Below are 14,250 nucleotides of genomic sequence, written 5' to 3' on the forward strand. Positions count from 1 at the left end.
GAATTCTTCCCATGAATCTCCTGAAGGTGAAACGGCACAGGTTTATAGCTGCTGGCAATGTTATGCAGAAAAGCACCGCGTCAAGTAGCTCACTCTTTGCAGATAAGAAAAGCTGCAGCGGGCCTGGCTGAAGACCCGGCGAGGGTCCCTCCCAGCAGTGCTGCAGCTGGCAGGTGGCACTGAGGATGACAGCTGGGACTGTGGCTGGCAGTGCAGTAATAGGGCCGCTAGATTTCTGTGAGTTTCACACATTTCTTTCTTTTCCTTTTTTAATACCAAGTATTGAACCCAGGGGCACTTAACCACTGAGCCACTCCCCAGCCGTCTTTTATATTTTATTTAGAGACTGGCTCTCACCGAGTTGTTGAGGGCCTTGCTAAGTTGGTGAGGCTGGCTTTGAACTCACTGTCCTCCTGAGCTGCTGGGATCACAGGAGTGCACCACCGCACCCGGTCACACAATTTCTGAAATATACAGTAACACATCTACACAAATAGAACTCAGAGAAGGCTTGCTTATTGACAATGTTTTCCATATAATTTAATCTGTCACATGAGCCCAATTAGTTTAATATCTCTTTTTATAAGAAGAGATACCATTTGGGACCCATTTGGAAAATTCCAAAATTAATCCATGGTCAAGAAGAAGGCTTAATTTAGAATTTAAGTTTGTGAAAAAAAATCAAGCACTTAAAACTCCATCAAAATAGAATTACAAGTAACAATTTAAAGACTTCAAGGGAAAATACTGATAATTACATAGTTGTAAAAAAATCTTAGTCTTAAATTTTTTTTCCCCTTAGTACCAGGGATTGAACCCAGGGGTGCTCTACAACTGAGCTACGTCCTCAGGGCTTTTTACTTTTGGAGACAGGGTCTCACAAGTTGTTTAAGCTGGACTTGAACTTGGGAACCTCCTGCCTTCGTCTAGATTTGCACTTGGGAACCTCCTGTCTTGTCTCCTGAGTTGCTGGGATGACAGGCATGTGTCGCCACAGCTGGCAAAATCTTAGCTCTTTTAAAGGAAAGGATTGAGTTTTTGAATTAAGCAAAAACTGACAAAGAGCACATTAAGCACAGGAAATTATCTTGGTAAAACACAGAACCTTTGCTTTCTAGGCCAATTACTTAAAAGATAGAAAACAACCTTTCAGAGTTCAATTAAGAGCAGAGCCACACTGGAAGAAAACCTTTCTTAACAAAGGGGACCAGAGAAGAGCCTTGCGTCATGGTACCTCTGACATTTCTGCTCAGGATCCTGGCCAGCTGGGCCCCACAGGACATTCACGAGACTCGTCTTCCTTCACCATGTCCATGCCTGCTGTCCACCCAGCGCCCTGGACTTTCCTATCTCTTATCTTAAAACAAGAAGTCATTCTACCTTGGGACAAAAATTAAGCTCTTTTTTCTCTTAACAAAACACAATAAAGGGGCTTCTTATAGCTACTTTTTGCTTTTACCCACAGCACATCCTAGCCGTCCTGTGCGCTCGTGCAGGGAGTCTTTCCCACTGCATGCTCTGGAGTGCTTTGTTTTCCCTGTGGAACTGGATGGACCTGGGACGTTGTGTAGCTAGGCGAACACTCTCCCACTGAGCTGTGTCCTCAGCTCTTGTTAATGAAAATTCTTAAACCTTAGTGACCTTGATTTCCAGTGACACTAGGAAACCAAATGCTGAAAGAAATTATCACCAGAAGATTTTGCTGCTGGCAAGATTACTTGCTGCTAAAAGCAACTGCTTAACAGTGTGACTGGACCCATCAGCTGGAGCTTGCTTCTCCAACTTCATATGCAGATAAGTGCTATGGGAATCTTGGAAGCACTCGGAGTAACTGGGTACATCTGGGGCTGTGGAGGAGCAAGACTGCACGGCCTAACAAGCTCCTGCAGTGCTCCGGCTGCCGCCAGCCTGCACTGCGCAGCCAGGGCCCGGCATGTTGGTCCTCGCCACAGCTGGGCCCTGGGATCACGGGGAGAGCTTTATAGTTGCAGGTGCTTGATGCCACCCTGGGTACTTTGATTTACTTGGTCTGAGAGTGGCCCATCACCAAAGTCTTAAGGGTCAATAGTGGCTCTTTCCTACCAGGGACACAAGTGGGCCAGCCCCCACTGTCATTCATAATTAAAGGCACTTTAGAAGTGGTATTGCAAGTGGAGATCTCACTCCGCAGCACTAACTGTACACACCGACTCTGCAGAGCACACTGCTTCTCCACTGGACGGCTGGAAAATGCTCCAGGGTGGGCACTGCCACCTCCCTGCACATGGAGATGGACATCAGACGGGCCTGATGCCCCACAGCCATCACAGCCATGGCAGGGAGGCCCCAGCAGGGAGCAGAAGGAGGGGGCATGGCCTGAGAGGAGGGGGCGTTGAGCAGTGAGGACCCGGGAGGGACCTGGGCATCGAGACTGACAGGGTCCAGTCACCCACTGCTGTCTCCAGCTGAACAGAGAAGCAGATGTTGGTGCTGATACCTTCTGCCGAGTGGGAGAACGTGGGTGAGACTGGGCCTTGAGTTCCGCTGGGGCCTTCCTGAGGTCCACACGCGTGTGCTGCCGCCTGGGAGTGGAGATGAGCAGGGCGAGTGCAGCGCCCAGGGCTGCAGGCCAGGTTTGGGAGGTGCGGGCAGCAGTGTTGGGGGGGGGGTCGCTCAGGAAACACACCGAGGCCCAGTTTTGTCTTTATTTAGCTGGTTGGTCAGAGGCTGCTCCCCAGGGGACCCATAACTGTCTCTGCAAGGAACAGCCCCGAGCCTGAGCACTTTAGGATATTCAAAGGCAAAAACTGCAAGAACCACATCCGCGTTGACGTAGCTGCAAGGAAGCAGGTTCAGAGCTGGACTGGGCAGTCAGCGAGACAGCGCAATGGGGGCCGGTATTTCCCACGGGACTTTCCAGGTTGGCTGAGCAGCAAGCCAGCAGGAGGGAAGAGGGCCTGAAGAGAGCACTAGGAACCAGAGACGGCGAGCAAGAACGGCAGACGGAGACAGGCAGAGACACACGAGGGTCTACCTGTCAGAGCTGACAGGTAAAGGCCACGTCTCCATGGGAGAGAGGCAGCACAGGCTTGGGTTCTGGGATTTTTATAGCTCAGGCTGAGGACTCAGAGCGGTGGGTCCTACGGGAGTTAAGGGTGGGGTTGGTAGGCGGGAGTGCTGGGCCTTTCTCAGAAAGGACCTTGGGCAGGAAGGCGAAAATTTTTCCTTAAAATGGCGGCTGTCTCTTGAGATGGCTGTCCAGATGCCAAGCAAGGACCTTATAGGGTCAAAATGGCCCGAGTTCAGTACACATTAGAGAACAGTTACCAACGTCGACACAATCAATCTCTGTCAAGGTACATTGCCCAAGAGAAATGGAAACCAAAGCGACCAGTTTCACACTGTATAAGGACTGCCATTTGGGTTGCCAGGTGTGCTGTGCTAGGTGACTACTAACGGGCCCCGGCGGGGCTTCCCTGGGAGCAGCACTTCTTACATGATGTGGAGTCTCGGGGTAGCCTGGCCCACAACAGCAGCGGGTAGAGACCTCCAGTGTCTCACCTGCAATCCCACATCTCAGAAGCTCTGAAAGCCAAGTGCTTTTGGTTTAAGTTTCATGAAAAGGCAGCGAGGCAAAGCCTGCCAACAGCGGATCTAAGCTGCTTTCCATCCTGGCTTATCCGAAGGCGCGGTCACTTACACGTTTTGCCTGCCCGCTCAGCTGCTGCCCGTCCTCCTGTGAGTGCTGTGTTATGCAGTTAAGGTGGCGCTCTACGTCCACATTCCAAAGAGAGCGCGAGTCTACCCTCTGTCCTCCAAGGTTGGGGAACCTATGAGGTCCTGGGAGTGGGCAGGGGCCTGGGCGAGAGGGCGTGGTGTGGAGTGCGGGGCCACCTCCAGCTCCACCTGGTGTCAGTCAGCTTTCTTCTCCTCTGAGGCCAAAGGACCCAAGAACGATTTGAGGAGGAAAAGTTTATTTTGTCTCATGACTTCAGAGGTCTCAGTCCATGGCTCTGGGCCCAAGGTGGGGTAGAATATCACGGCAGAAGAACACGGCCGAGGGGAGGCTCAGGACATGGCCACGAGGAAGCAGAGCAAGCTCCAGAGAGCTCTACTCTCCAGGGACAAAATGTGGACCCCAGAGGCCAAGTCCCCAGAGGCCCATCTCCTCCAGCCACACCCCCTGCCCACAGTGACGCGCAGTTAACCCCTCTCATAACCCAATCATTTCCCCGCTGACAATCATTGCCCTCTGGTCCACGAGAGTCGGGGACACTGCCCGTCTAAGCACAGCAGTCCTGCTTTCTGACTTTCCTTGGAAGCTGCGGTGTGGGATGTGAGTCCCAAGGCAGATGCATTTCTGAGATTTGGAAGGCAGAACAGAAGTGGGGGCTGCTCCTGCGCTGCTGCGGAGGGCCGTGCCAGAGCAGGTGGGCAGTGAGGCGGAGTGCAGGGCCCAGGAGGAGCCCTTGCCCACCAGGGCGCTCTCCAGGAGGGTCTGCCGAGCTGTGAGTCGCAGCTGCCTCCTGGGGAACAAGGCCAGGTAGGTCCTCACAGGCTTTACTGTGTGCAACACAAACTGTTTAGGAAAGCGAGTGTTCCGAAGCTGTGTGCCTCAGGACGGACGCCTATGCTGGGCTGCCCGCCGCAGCCTGGGCAGTGCTCCCGTCTGGGGCGATGCTGTGTGAACAGACCCCTCTGCTGCCACTGCAGGAAACTGTCGCCCTGACAATCTTGTGCAGAGACAGCCCTGGACAGTGGTGGCTGGCCGTCCCCAGCCCTGGGTCCAGCAGGCTTCTCCGGGTGTTTGTTTGCTCCTCTGTGGACAGGGCTTCTGGGGATCGGCGTGAGGGCACCGCCAGCAGCCTCCCACCTCTCCTGCTGCATCTGGAGGCCCCGCCCAGTGGCTGCCTAAGTCAGAGACTAAGTGCACCCTGGTGCTGGCACAGTGACAGAGCCACCAGAGGTGTGTCCCAGAGCAGACCCCGCCGCGGGGATGCACAGCTGCTCCCTCCCTGTCTCCTGGCCTCTTTCCCTCCCCCACCTCATGCGTGGTGTGATGGTGACAGCCACATCTGTAATGCTATCCCCAGGTACGGGATGTCAAGGCACCACTGTGGCTGAAATAGAACTGCCACCAGGCCGGACGCCACCAGGCGACCGGCACACTCTGTCCTTCCGCATGGAGCACGAACATGTTTCCATGTGTCCGAGGCATGGTGCCATCGTGGTAGGGGCAGCGATGGCGTTGCTTGTGTTTGAGTGTGGGTGGGAGGACTGGTGCTGAGGGCCAGAGTGGTGCCCACGCAGCTCAGCCTAACATGCTGAGCTGGGGTGACCAGCTCGCCTCCTGTGGACACAGCTTAGTGTCTACTGATGGGATGCTTTTGGTCTCTGTGCTGAGCACCATCTGGGACAGATCCTTCCCACAGGACAGCTTCCAGCCTGCGCCACCCTCACCGTCAGCCTCCCGAGGGGGCCAAGGAGCTCTGGTTCCCAATTTCCCAGGTGGCTTTCTGACTGGGAGGGACAGTGTCTCTTTTTGTATTTTTGAAGACCTTCCTGAAAGCTCAACCTTGAGTTTGTTTCTTTTGCAGCAAATCCCTGAGTACTGTGATTCCATCCCTGTAAGGCACCCACCCCTTCCTGCCTTGGCCAGCTAGAGGACAGGCTGTGTTCTCCAGGGCCAGCGAAGAGGAGTCCAGCCTCAGGCACGCCCTCAGGACACCCCAGGAAGCCGAGAGCCCAGATAGAATGCAGGGGGCAAAGTGACAGGAAGGAGGAGGGGGAGGAGGGGCAGGAAGAGGGGGAGGGGGAATAGAGGGAGGGGAAGGAGGAGGAGAGAGGAGGAGAGGGAGGGGGGGAAGAGCAGGGGGAATAGAGGGAGGCAGAGGAGGGGGGAGTAGAAGGTGGGAGGAGGAGTGGGGGAGGAGGAGGGGGAGGAGGAGGAGAGAGTGGAATGGAGGGAGAAGGAGGGAGGAAAGAAAGGGGAGAGGGGAGGAGGTGGAGGAGGACGGGGATTAGGAGAATGGAACCCAGTGGGGGGACAGTAGGGAGCAGCCTGTGAACCGGCCACAGGCCACGGTGGAAATGAAAGGAAAGGCCCCTCCCTGTTAGTGAAGGATGGGCCCAGGGCGTTAGGCTTTTCCCTGGTGTTCTGAGTGTCTCCAGGGGTCACAGGACAAGACCAGAGGCCCCTGTGGACCTTCTGCTGGGGCAGGAACTGGGCGGAGAGATCCGGGGAAAAACAGAGGCGGGGGCTCTGCAGCCTGTGGCTTTGGGGTGATGCTGCCTGCTGTCCTCATCCACAGAGAAACCTCGCCCAGATTTCTTTGGTTTTGAGCAAGAAGGAAAGCCGAAGATGTCCTGCTCTCCTCACTCCATTCTGGATATAACCGAGACAGGCCCTGCGTGCCCCTCGCCCCCAGGGCTGGGGTCTGAGCGTCCTCCCTCCCTCCCTCCCTCCCTCCCCCTTGGCTCTCCCCCTCTGCTCTCCTTTCCTCTGGATGCCGTCACTCCACATGGAGCCTTCTGGAATACTGAATAGATCTTAATTAAGTTTCATGTTTAAAAAATCCTAGACGTGCTCCCTTCCAATTTTCATGTGAATCTCCTAACGACTTCATTGACCTGCTGATTTCACACACAGAAATGGCCATGGTCTCCTCTGTGTCGTCCCCAGAGGATCACAGCAGCCGCAGCCGCAGCTTCTATGCTATCACGTCTGCGAGTGACCTGGATGTCACCATCTGCACCAGAGTGCCCTTGGCTGAGCGGAGGTTGCCAGACGGCCAGCCACTGTGGTGCGTGCAGGTGGTTGGGATGGCCTGTCCTACCGTCCAGAGCTCCTGATGTCTACCAGGAGGGTTCGGGTGACCCCTGGGGCGCAGGCCCTCCCCTCCCAGACTACCTGGTGACTGCTTCTTAGTTGTTCGTCTTCCCGGCTCTTACTCATCTCTGGCCTCCAGCTATCATGACTGTATTGTGCGTTTACTCCTCTGGACCATTTACACGAAGCTTGCTGGCAATGTCCCCAGCGAAGCTGACAGACTGCTGCATTGTACAACTGCAATCACAGAAGTACTCATCTGTTCTCCAACAAGGGCTCATGATGAAGATGACCCAGCACTGATTTTCAAAAAAGACCTTAATTAGGGAAAAATGAAATTTCTAAAGGTCTAAATGCATTTATAGTTTGGGTTTCACTTGTCCTCTCGTTTATTCTTCTAATTTCTGGGACATTAAAATGGACATCTTAAAGTAATTCCATTGTGGCTCCTTCTTACATTAGAAAAATGAGGCTGAGGGAAGTCTCGGAGGCATGGCACTCCGGGGAGCAGCCGGGAGCAGGAGGATGGGCGCTAACACAGACCACGCCAATACTGTCGGTAATTCTTTAGAAAGAAAAAAAAATTCAAAATCATGCCATTGTGCACAGCTTGAGTAGAAAATAATCACTCAAAGACACAAAGTATAAAAAGAAAGATATTAAGCCAAAAAATCCAAATGATAAAATGTAACCATTATGCCATTTTGAAATGATGTATGTTTTGCTGTCTGAGACTTCTACAAAAATAAGTGCGAGGATAGGACACCCAGAACTCCCACCTCTCTTTCCAACCGTGCCCGTCCTGCACAGGGTCTCCAGCAGAAGCTCCCAGAAACAGAGAGGGGATAAGGGCTCTCGGCTCACAGACACCTGCTACACTGCAGAGGGAGGAGTCAGGCTCGTGGGGCAGTTACCTACCATCCAAAAGGTAGGGCTGGTTAAGGAGGCTTCCCGGAAAGGCTGAGGGGGAGGGCCACCGGCCCGTTCCCCGCTGGTTTCTTACCTGATGTTTTTGTGATTTCCCTCACAACCAGCTCTGGTTTTGCCATCACGGACACACACCACACACACCATCTCCACACACACGTTTGGCTGCCCTCAGCCTAAATCCGTCCCGTGGAGCCCACTGAACTTCATGCCAACCTTGTAACTGGGTCTTTTCTGTGTCTTCTTTCAGGAAATCAATGTGGTTGGTTTCTAGAGCTTTCCTTCTAATCCTCTCCACTGGTCTTGGAGTAGCCGGAGCTCAGGGCTTGAGAGCAGGCGTCTGCACGTGGGAGCTCTTCTGTTCCAAGGCACGCTCCCGCCCCCAGGAGCTCCCGTCCTGGAGCACAGGTCTGCCTGTGGACGTCCTAGGACTCCTGGGGAACGGCACCCTCCGGACCGGCTGCGTTTCCAGGTGGAGCTCGGGGTGCTGCTCTTCTTTGCAGCTGAGTGAGCTGGTCAGGCAGAGGGCACAGGGCACACTCTTCAGCTGCCCCTGGGGCCACTCTGGTGACTTGGTCACCTCAGTCTCCACCTGACAGCCTTATCCTCAAGAGGACTCCTACGTGAAAGTGTAGGTCCCCTCTGTCTGAGCCCTCTGGCCCGCGGGGCTCTCCGGCTCTCGCCTTGTACCCTGGGAACACAGGGCGAGAGGCAGGTCTCACTTTAAACCTAGAGAGACCCCAACCTTGAAGGTGTGTGTCCTGGAGGGGGTCACACAGTGGGCGAAGGGCTCAAAGTTGGACAGACTCCGGGCTGTCCCTCCCCCATGTCACGTGCCTCCCTCTTGTCCTCCAGGTCTGTTTTGCATGAAAATCCATCTCTTTAAGGGCAAGTTTACGGCATTATCATCATTATCCTAAGTAGAAAGCCAGTGTTGATTTTCAAATGGAAGGAAACAGGGCAGCACTGGGGAAGTCCTGCCAGATGGATCCTTCCCGGCCCACGGTGTCATCACAGTCGCACAGAACAGCTGTGCGTGTTACCCAGGGAGAGCAGTGGACCCAGGCCTGAGGCTTTCGCCCCGGGGGTATTAAGTGGATTGAAAAACAGCTGAGAACCGGAAGCCTGGGACTCCACGTCTCAGGGCCTGCTGTTCATGGCCCCAGTCATCTCATCCCCCTCAAAGGCAGATGATGATCTCCAGCGACGCTTTGGGCAGCCGATGGTGCTACTTCTCACACAGCGTCTGTCCTGCAGATCTGACAGGTGTGGACCAAGCCGAGCCACACCGGGGACTCTCAACCCACCCTGCCCTGGTCCCTTGCTGCCCTGCCAGAGGCTTCTCCCACATTTCTATGCAAAGGCCCAACCTGTTCTGATGACAGAAATGTTCACACAACAGAGTCCAGAGAGGACGCAGGCGAGCGCTCTTCTGGGGCATTTCTAACTCTTCTGCGTGTTTTTTCACCGCTGGTGGCAACCAGGCAACACAGCCAGCAGCTCGGGCCGAACAGAACGTTCCTCTCATAGAACTGTTCCTCATGTTAAAAGCTTACTCTTTTAGAAAACAGATTATACAGCAATTACCAGACATCTTTTGTAAGGGAAAAATTAAGACTTTGAAATAAACCAGAGAGACTACTTAAGTATCCTTTCAGAGGAAGGCCGGAGTCTCGGGCATCATTTGATTCTTCCCGGGGCTCTGCACCCCGCTGCCTGAGCTGTTTTATGCCTGTGCGAGTTGTGGGTACCCGATAGCAGTGGGAATAATTCTCGTCTGTAGACACTGCAGCAGATTCTGTCTGGAAGGAAAAGAAAGCACACTGAGTCCACTGGTACCTTCTCTCCAACTTCCCTTGTTTACATGAACAGAGGACTCTGATCTCTCCTTTGAAAAGGGGGCAAGATGGTCTACTTCCCTCAAGAATCAGCAAGTTAGACAAAATCTTTGCCACATCTTCAGTTTATCTCTGAAAGCCATGATTTTATTGCTGTTTTAAAGTTTCTCTTTTAACTCTCTAGTGTAGAATTTTGAAATTGAAGTTTAATATTTTTAAAAAATTTACTGGTATGTGGTTTTTTCCATCTTAAGCTGCAATAATTTGTAAACACAATTACTAATATCTACTTAATATCAGTATAATTATTACTGTGGTTAAAAGCACACAAAATTTTAATTTGACTTGCTGAGAAACAAAGGACAAAAATGTTCCATAATTCTGATAATAGTTCATCTGATTGTATTGTTAGAGTCTGTAAACAAGTCAAGATGGTGCCTGACATTTTGCCAGAGAAATGTTAGAATCTGTAAACAAGTCTGGATGGCGCCTGGCAAAATTCCAGAGGGAGTGGTTTGTGAAGTAACTCCAGCGAGCCATTAAGTGTGGAGATTTCTTATTGGTTGACTGATGTATCTAGTTTATGCTAATTAGATAAGCTGTGTGGAATGTATAAATACCCCTCCTGTCCTGCAATAAACGGCTCCCACTCCTGCTGTATCAATCTACACAAGTTGTTCGTCACCCCCCGGTTATTTTGCTGCAGCCGGACTGCGGCATTGTATGACTTAGTGAATGAGGTGATTCCATATCATCAACTTTAGCTGTTGATATTTGTCTCTGTCTGTTTCTTTGTGGCTGTAACTGAATGCCACAAACTGGGTAACTTATGAAACACAGAGGTTTACTTAGCACACAGCTCTGGAGCTGGAAGTCCAGCTGGCAGGGACCTCAGAGGGCACCGTGTGGTGAGACGGAGCCAGCATGCTGGCTGGGGTCTCTTCCTCTTATACATCACTAGTGGCCCCACCCACACCACTCATCTACCCCAGTTACCTCCCCAGGCCCAGCCTGGGATGCCATGCCATGCAGGGTTGGGCATTAAGGGTTCAGCACGTGGACTTGGGGGGAACATCAGCAACCTGCCCGGAACACACCGGTGCAGAGATGTCCCAGGAGAAGACATTTAACAGTGAGCTGCCAGGCCCCTGGGAGGTGGGGACGGTGGCCTTCCACCCATCTCGCCTCCGCACCATCCCCCGACCCCCCGGCTCCCGGCAGACCCCTCTCCTTCCTTCTTTTGAAGCTACTTTTCCCGGCCAGTATCTCTCTGCCCAGGAAATGTGGAAATCAGAGTTTGGGCTTTTAAGATGAGAGGATCTGGCTCGTTCCCTCCCTGGCGGGGTGGCCTGGAAGTCAATGCACATTCTGATTTCCACTTCCTGGCCCTCAAGAAGATGATGAGGACCATGGGGACGGTGGCCTCGGGGAGTGCAGGAAGGGCACCTGCTGGACTCTGCTGCCTCTCCTCACCAGGGTGTCTGCAGGTGTGCCTGGGGCGGCACAGCCTAGGCCAGGGGCCGAGCTGTGTGCATGCACCCTGTTTGGATAGCCCCCTGAACACCGAAGCTTGTGGACTTCTACCTTGTATCAGGAAGGGGAGAAGAGGGAGTCCCTCTGCAGGTCTGTGGTGTGTTGAGTCACAGGAGCGGGAGGCACAGGTGGTGCTTTAGAGCCGCACAGTCAGGGCTGCCTGTCCTCACGGCCAGAGGCAGGGCCTGGACGTCCTCTCTGCTCCTCTAAGGCACCCAGGCTGGCACCCAGAAATGCACGTCTTTCCCTCCTCCCAGGAGGACATCCTGTGCGGAAGCCTGTGCAGGACAGGAGAAGCATAAACTGGGCTCCATCCAGCGTGTCCCTGCACGCCCAGCTCCTGCAGGCCTCTCTGAACACAGGAGAGGACGGGACTCCAGCACCCACACTGTCTGCCCATCCTGAGACAGCACCTGTGTTCTCCAAGTCCTTTGCTGGACACCCAGGGATTCTGACCTTTCCGACGCGGAGAAAACTGGACCACAGCATGTGGGAAGACTGACCCTCTGGGGGAGCAGGAGGCGGAGTCTGGAACAGACCTCTTGATTTGGGGATTGGTAAAGGGGCTCTTCCATGAGGGAGTTTTGGACAAGTGACAGCTTGGGGTGACTGCACTTTAGAGCTCCATCGGAGCTCTGAACGTTAAAAGGGAAGTCGTATAATTCACAGAATAAACATGAGTGAATTTCTTTCATTTCCTGGACCCAAGAAGTCTTTCTAAGTGGGATTCCACATTAGAATCCCTTAGCAGCAGTGGTTAGGAACGCATTAGGCAGCGGACGCCAGCCAGGCAGTGGAAGGGGACCGTGCACCAGGTTTTCTCCAACCTCATTCCCCAGTCCCAGAAGGTGACGAAATTAAGCCGTCAAGCCAAAGGGACTGAACAGACCTGAAGACTGACTTCCTTCAGATTGGACAGATCACAGTGGGCGGCGCCAGGACACTGCTGTAGCCATCCTTGTTTCTCACGAGACAATCTGCCTGCCCCATAGTGGGCATGCTGGACCGGGCAGTGCTGCGTGTTAGGAGCGCTCGTTGCCAGGGAAACCGGTGGACTCCGACAAGCCATCCTATCCCTTCCTGCAACCAAGACCAAGGAGATCTCCCACTGGAGGAACTAAGTCCAGGTGGTCACAGAGGGGACCCAGAGCACTCAGCACCGTGCTCGCTAAAACCAACTGGGACCCTGAGGACCCCTGCCGTTGGGCGGAGCTGCAAAGAGACGCCGCTTGCTCATGAGGCGGAGAGTGTTGGACTGTCCTGAACCCTGGACCAAAGTTTCGCTGCCACCTCCTCCCCAGGTGGCAACCTTTACAGGGCTCAACAGTTTTACTCTATTTTCAAGTACCATATACTTTTTAAATTTAAATGTATTTTTTTTTCCTGTTTTTGCAGTACTGGGGATTGAACACAGGGGCATTCTGTGACTGAGCTACACCCCAGCCCTTTTTGTATTTTATTTTGAGATAGGGTCTCACTAGATTGCTCAGGCTGGCCTCCAATTTGTGATCCTCCTGCCTCAGCCTCAGGAGTGGTTGGGATTGCAGGCCAGAGTCACTGTGCCTGGCTTCAAATACCATATTCTACCACATAATCATGGCCCTCACATAATTGTCATACCCTGTTAAAAACTGGTTTAAAACTCTCGCCATGCTCTCGTCACGGTACAGTTCCATTAGCCAGGCTGCAGGGGGAGCAGCAGCGGCCCTCCACCAGCTGCACCGTGATGCACACTGTCCCCCAGTGCCACTATCCACTCATCTCCAGAGCCGCCCTGCAGGTGGTCAGGTGCCCTGCAGGACACATCTCCATGAGCCACCCGAGGACTGTGAGGACTGCACAGCAGAGAGAACCCAGGACAGCACCAGAAACCTCCGACCCAGAGGTGAACTTTGTTGGGTCCAGACTTCGCAGCACCTCAGTAAATTCTCTTGAGTGTAGTATTTTCTTATTTTACTTATACTAATTTGTTTTATTGCACACATCAGCAACAACTAATGTCATGACTTTTTTCCAGACCAGAAAACTGTTCTCTAACCTGTCAAAAAGAAATGACGTGTGTGGATTGGGACAGCTCAATGTTAACATATGTTCACGAGTATTCTGTACGTCCCAGCTTGCACCAAAGACAGGTTTGTATCAAATGATTTTTCATTAACATGGGCTCATTTTTAGAAAAAATAAACTTTGTATAATAGTCACACACTTTTTTTGCAAAAACATTGCATAAAATATGTGACAATTTGGGATGAAATATGGTAAAATCCGGTCAAATCAGAAAGCCTTCTTGGGTCTCTCAGATACCCTCCAAGGCCAACAGAACATGGATTCTCTGAGGCACCTTAGAAAACCTGGAAAATGTTTGAAAACTCTCTGGTTTGTATGTAGTCTTTATTCTTCTTAGGCTCATGAAATAAGTCAAAATAATCTTCTCAAATTAGAAAATTCTCAGTGTGCTCAGAATTAATTTCATGTCTAAAATATCCCAATGGCACTTGAGTGTAGTAATGAGCCCAGCACACCTGGCCCCCTGCCTGCAGCAGGAGGTTCCGGGGCAGACAGGAGGCTGGAAGACAGACCGCAGAGCAGAGTCGGGGCCTAATCCTCCCTTTCCCCGTCCAGGGGTCCTGGAGCAGCACCAGCCCAGGTGGTCCCAGAGCCAGGACAGCTGCCTGCTAGCTGGGTCCTTACGAATGGTCTCAGCTGGAGCTGAGAAGGGGGAGCAGGGAGCCATGGTTCCCGAGCTCCGGGTTGTCAGCGACAGGGTCGGGGTGAGGCCTGGGCACGGGGCCTGAAGAATGCTTACGAAGTCGCAAAGATTAAAAGTAGCACACCTGCGTGGAAGTAGGCCTTTATCATCAGGGGACGCACTGACACGTCTTCCCGGGCAGGCCTTTCTGTTTTAAAGGAGCCTGGTGTTTCTGGGGTGAGCGTGTGTGTGCTCACGGGAGCTCTCCAGGCACAATACCTGGCCATGCCCCTGTGGTCCAGACCCGACATCCCGAAACTGGAATCAGACTATATATATATATATATATATATATATATATATATATATATATATATATGATTTTTTCTACATTCAATTTTTTGAGAGCTGGATTCGACTTTTTGAACCCCAAACCATTCCAAGCCAGGCGTGTC

The 14,250-nt window shown here is 52.6% G+C and overlaps 1 protein-coding gene across 6 annotated transcripts in view; it reads left to right on the forward strand.

Annotated features, from left to right (window-relative positions):
- The window catches only part of Prss12 (serine protease 12), a 90,752-nt gene extending 80,506 nt beyond the window's left edge, over positions 1-10,246 (forward strand). For 3 of the 6 annotated variants that reach the window (XM_058580129.1, XM_046447131.2, XM_046447126.2), the window contains one exon: positions 7,986-10,246. In XM_058580129.1, coding sequence (XP_058436112.1) covers positions 7,986-8,331 — 346 coding nt within the window. In that variant the 3' untranslated portion in view covers positions 8,332-10,246. Of the gene's footprint in view, positions 1-6,628; positions 7,244-7,985 lie in introns of those variants that run through there. The other 3 variants (XR_009226996.1, XM_046447127.2, XR_009226997.1) reach the window with 2 other exon arrangements.
- Positions 10,247-14,250: the final 4,004 nt, after the last annotated feature.

Source organism: Marmota monax, unplaced genomic scaffold (genome assembly GCF_021218885.2).
Source record: "Marmota monax isolate L192 unplaced genomic scaffold, Marmota_monax_Labrador192_F-V1.1 WCK01_AAM20220418_F8-fsc00400, whole genome shotgun sequence".
NCBI lineage: Eukaryota > Metazoa > Chordata > Mammalia > Rodentia > Sciuridae > Marmota > Marmota monax.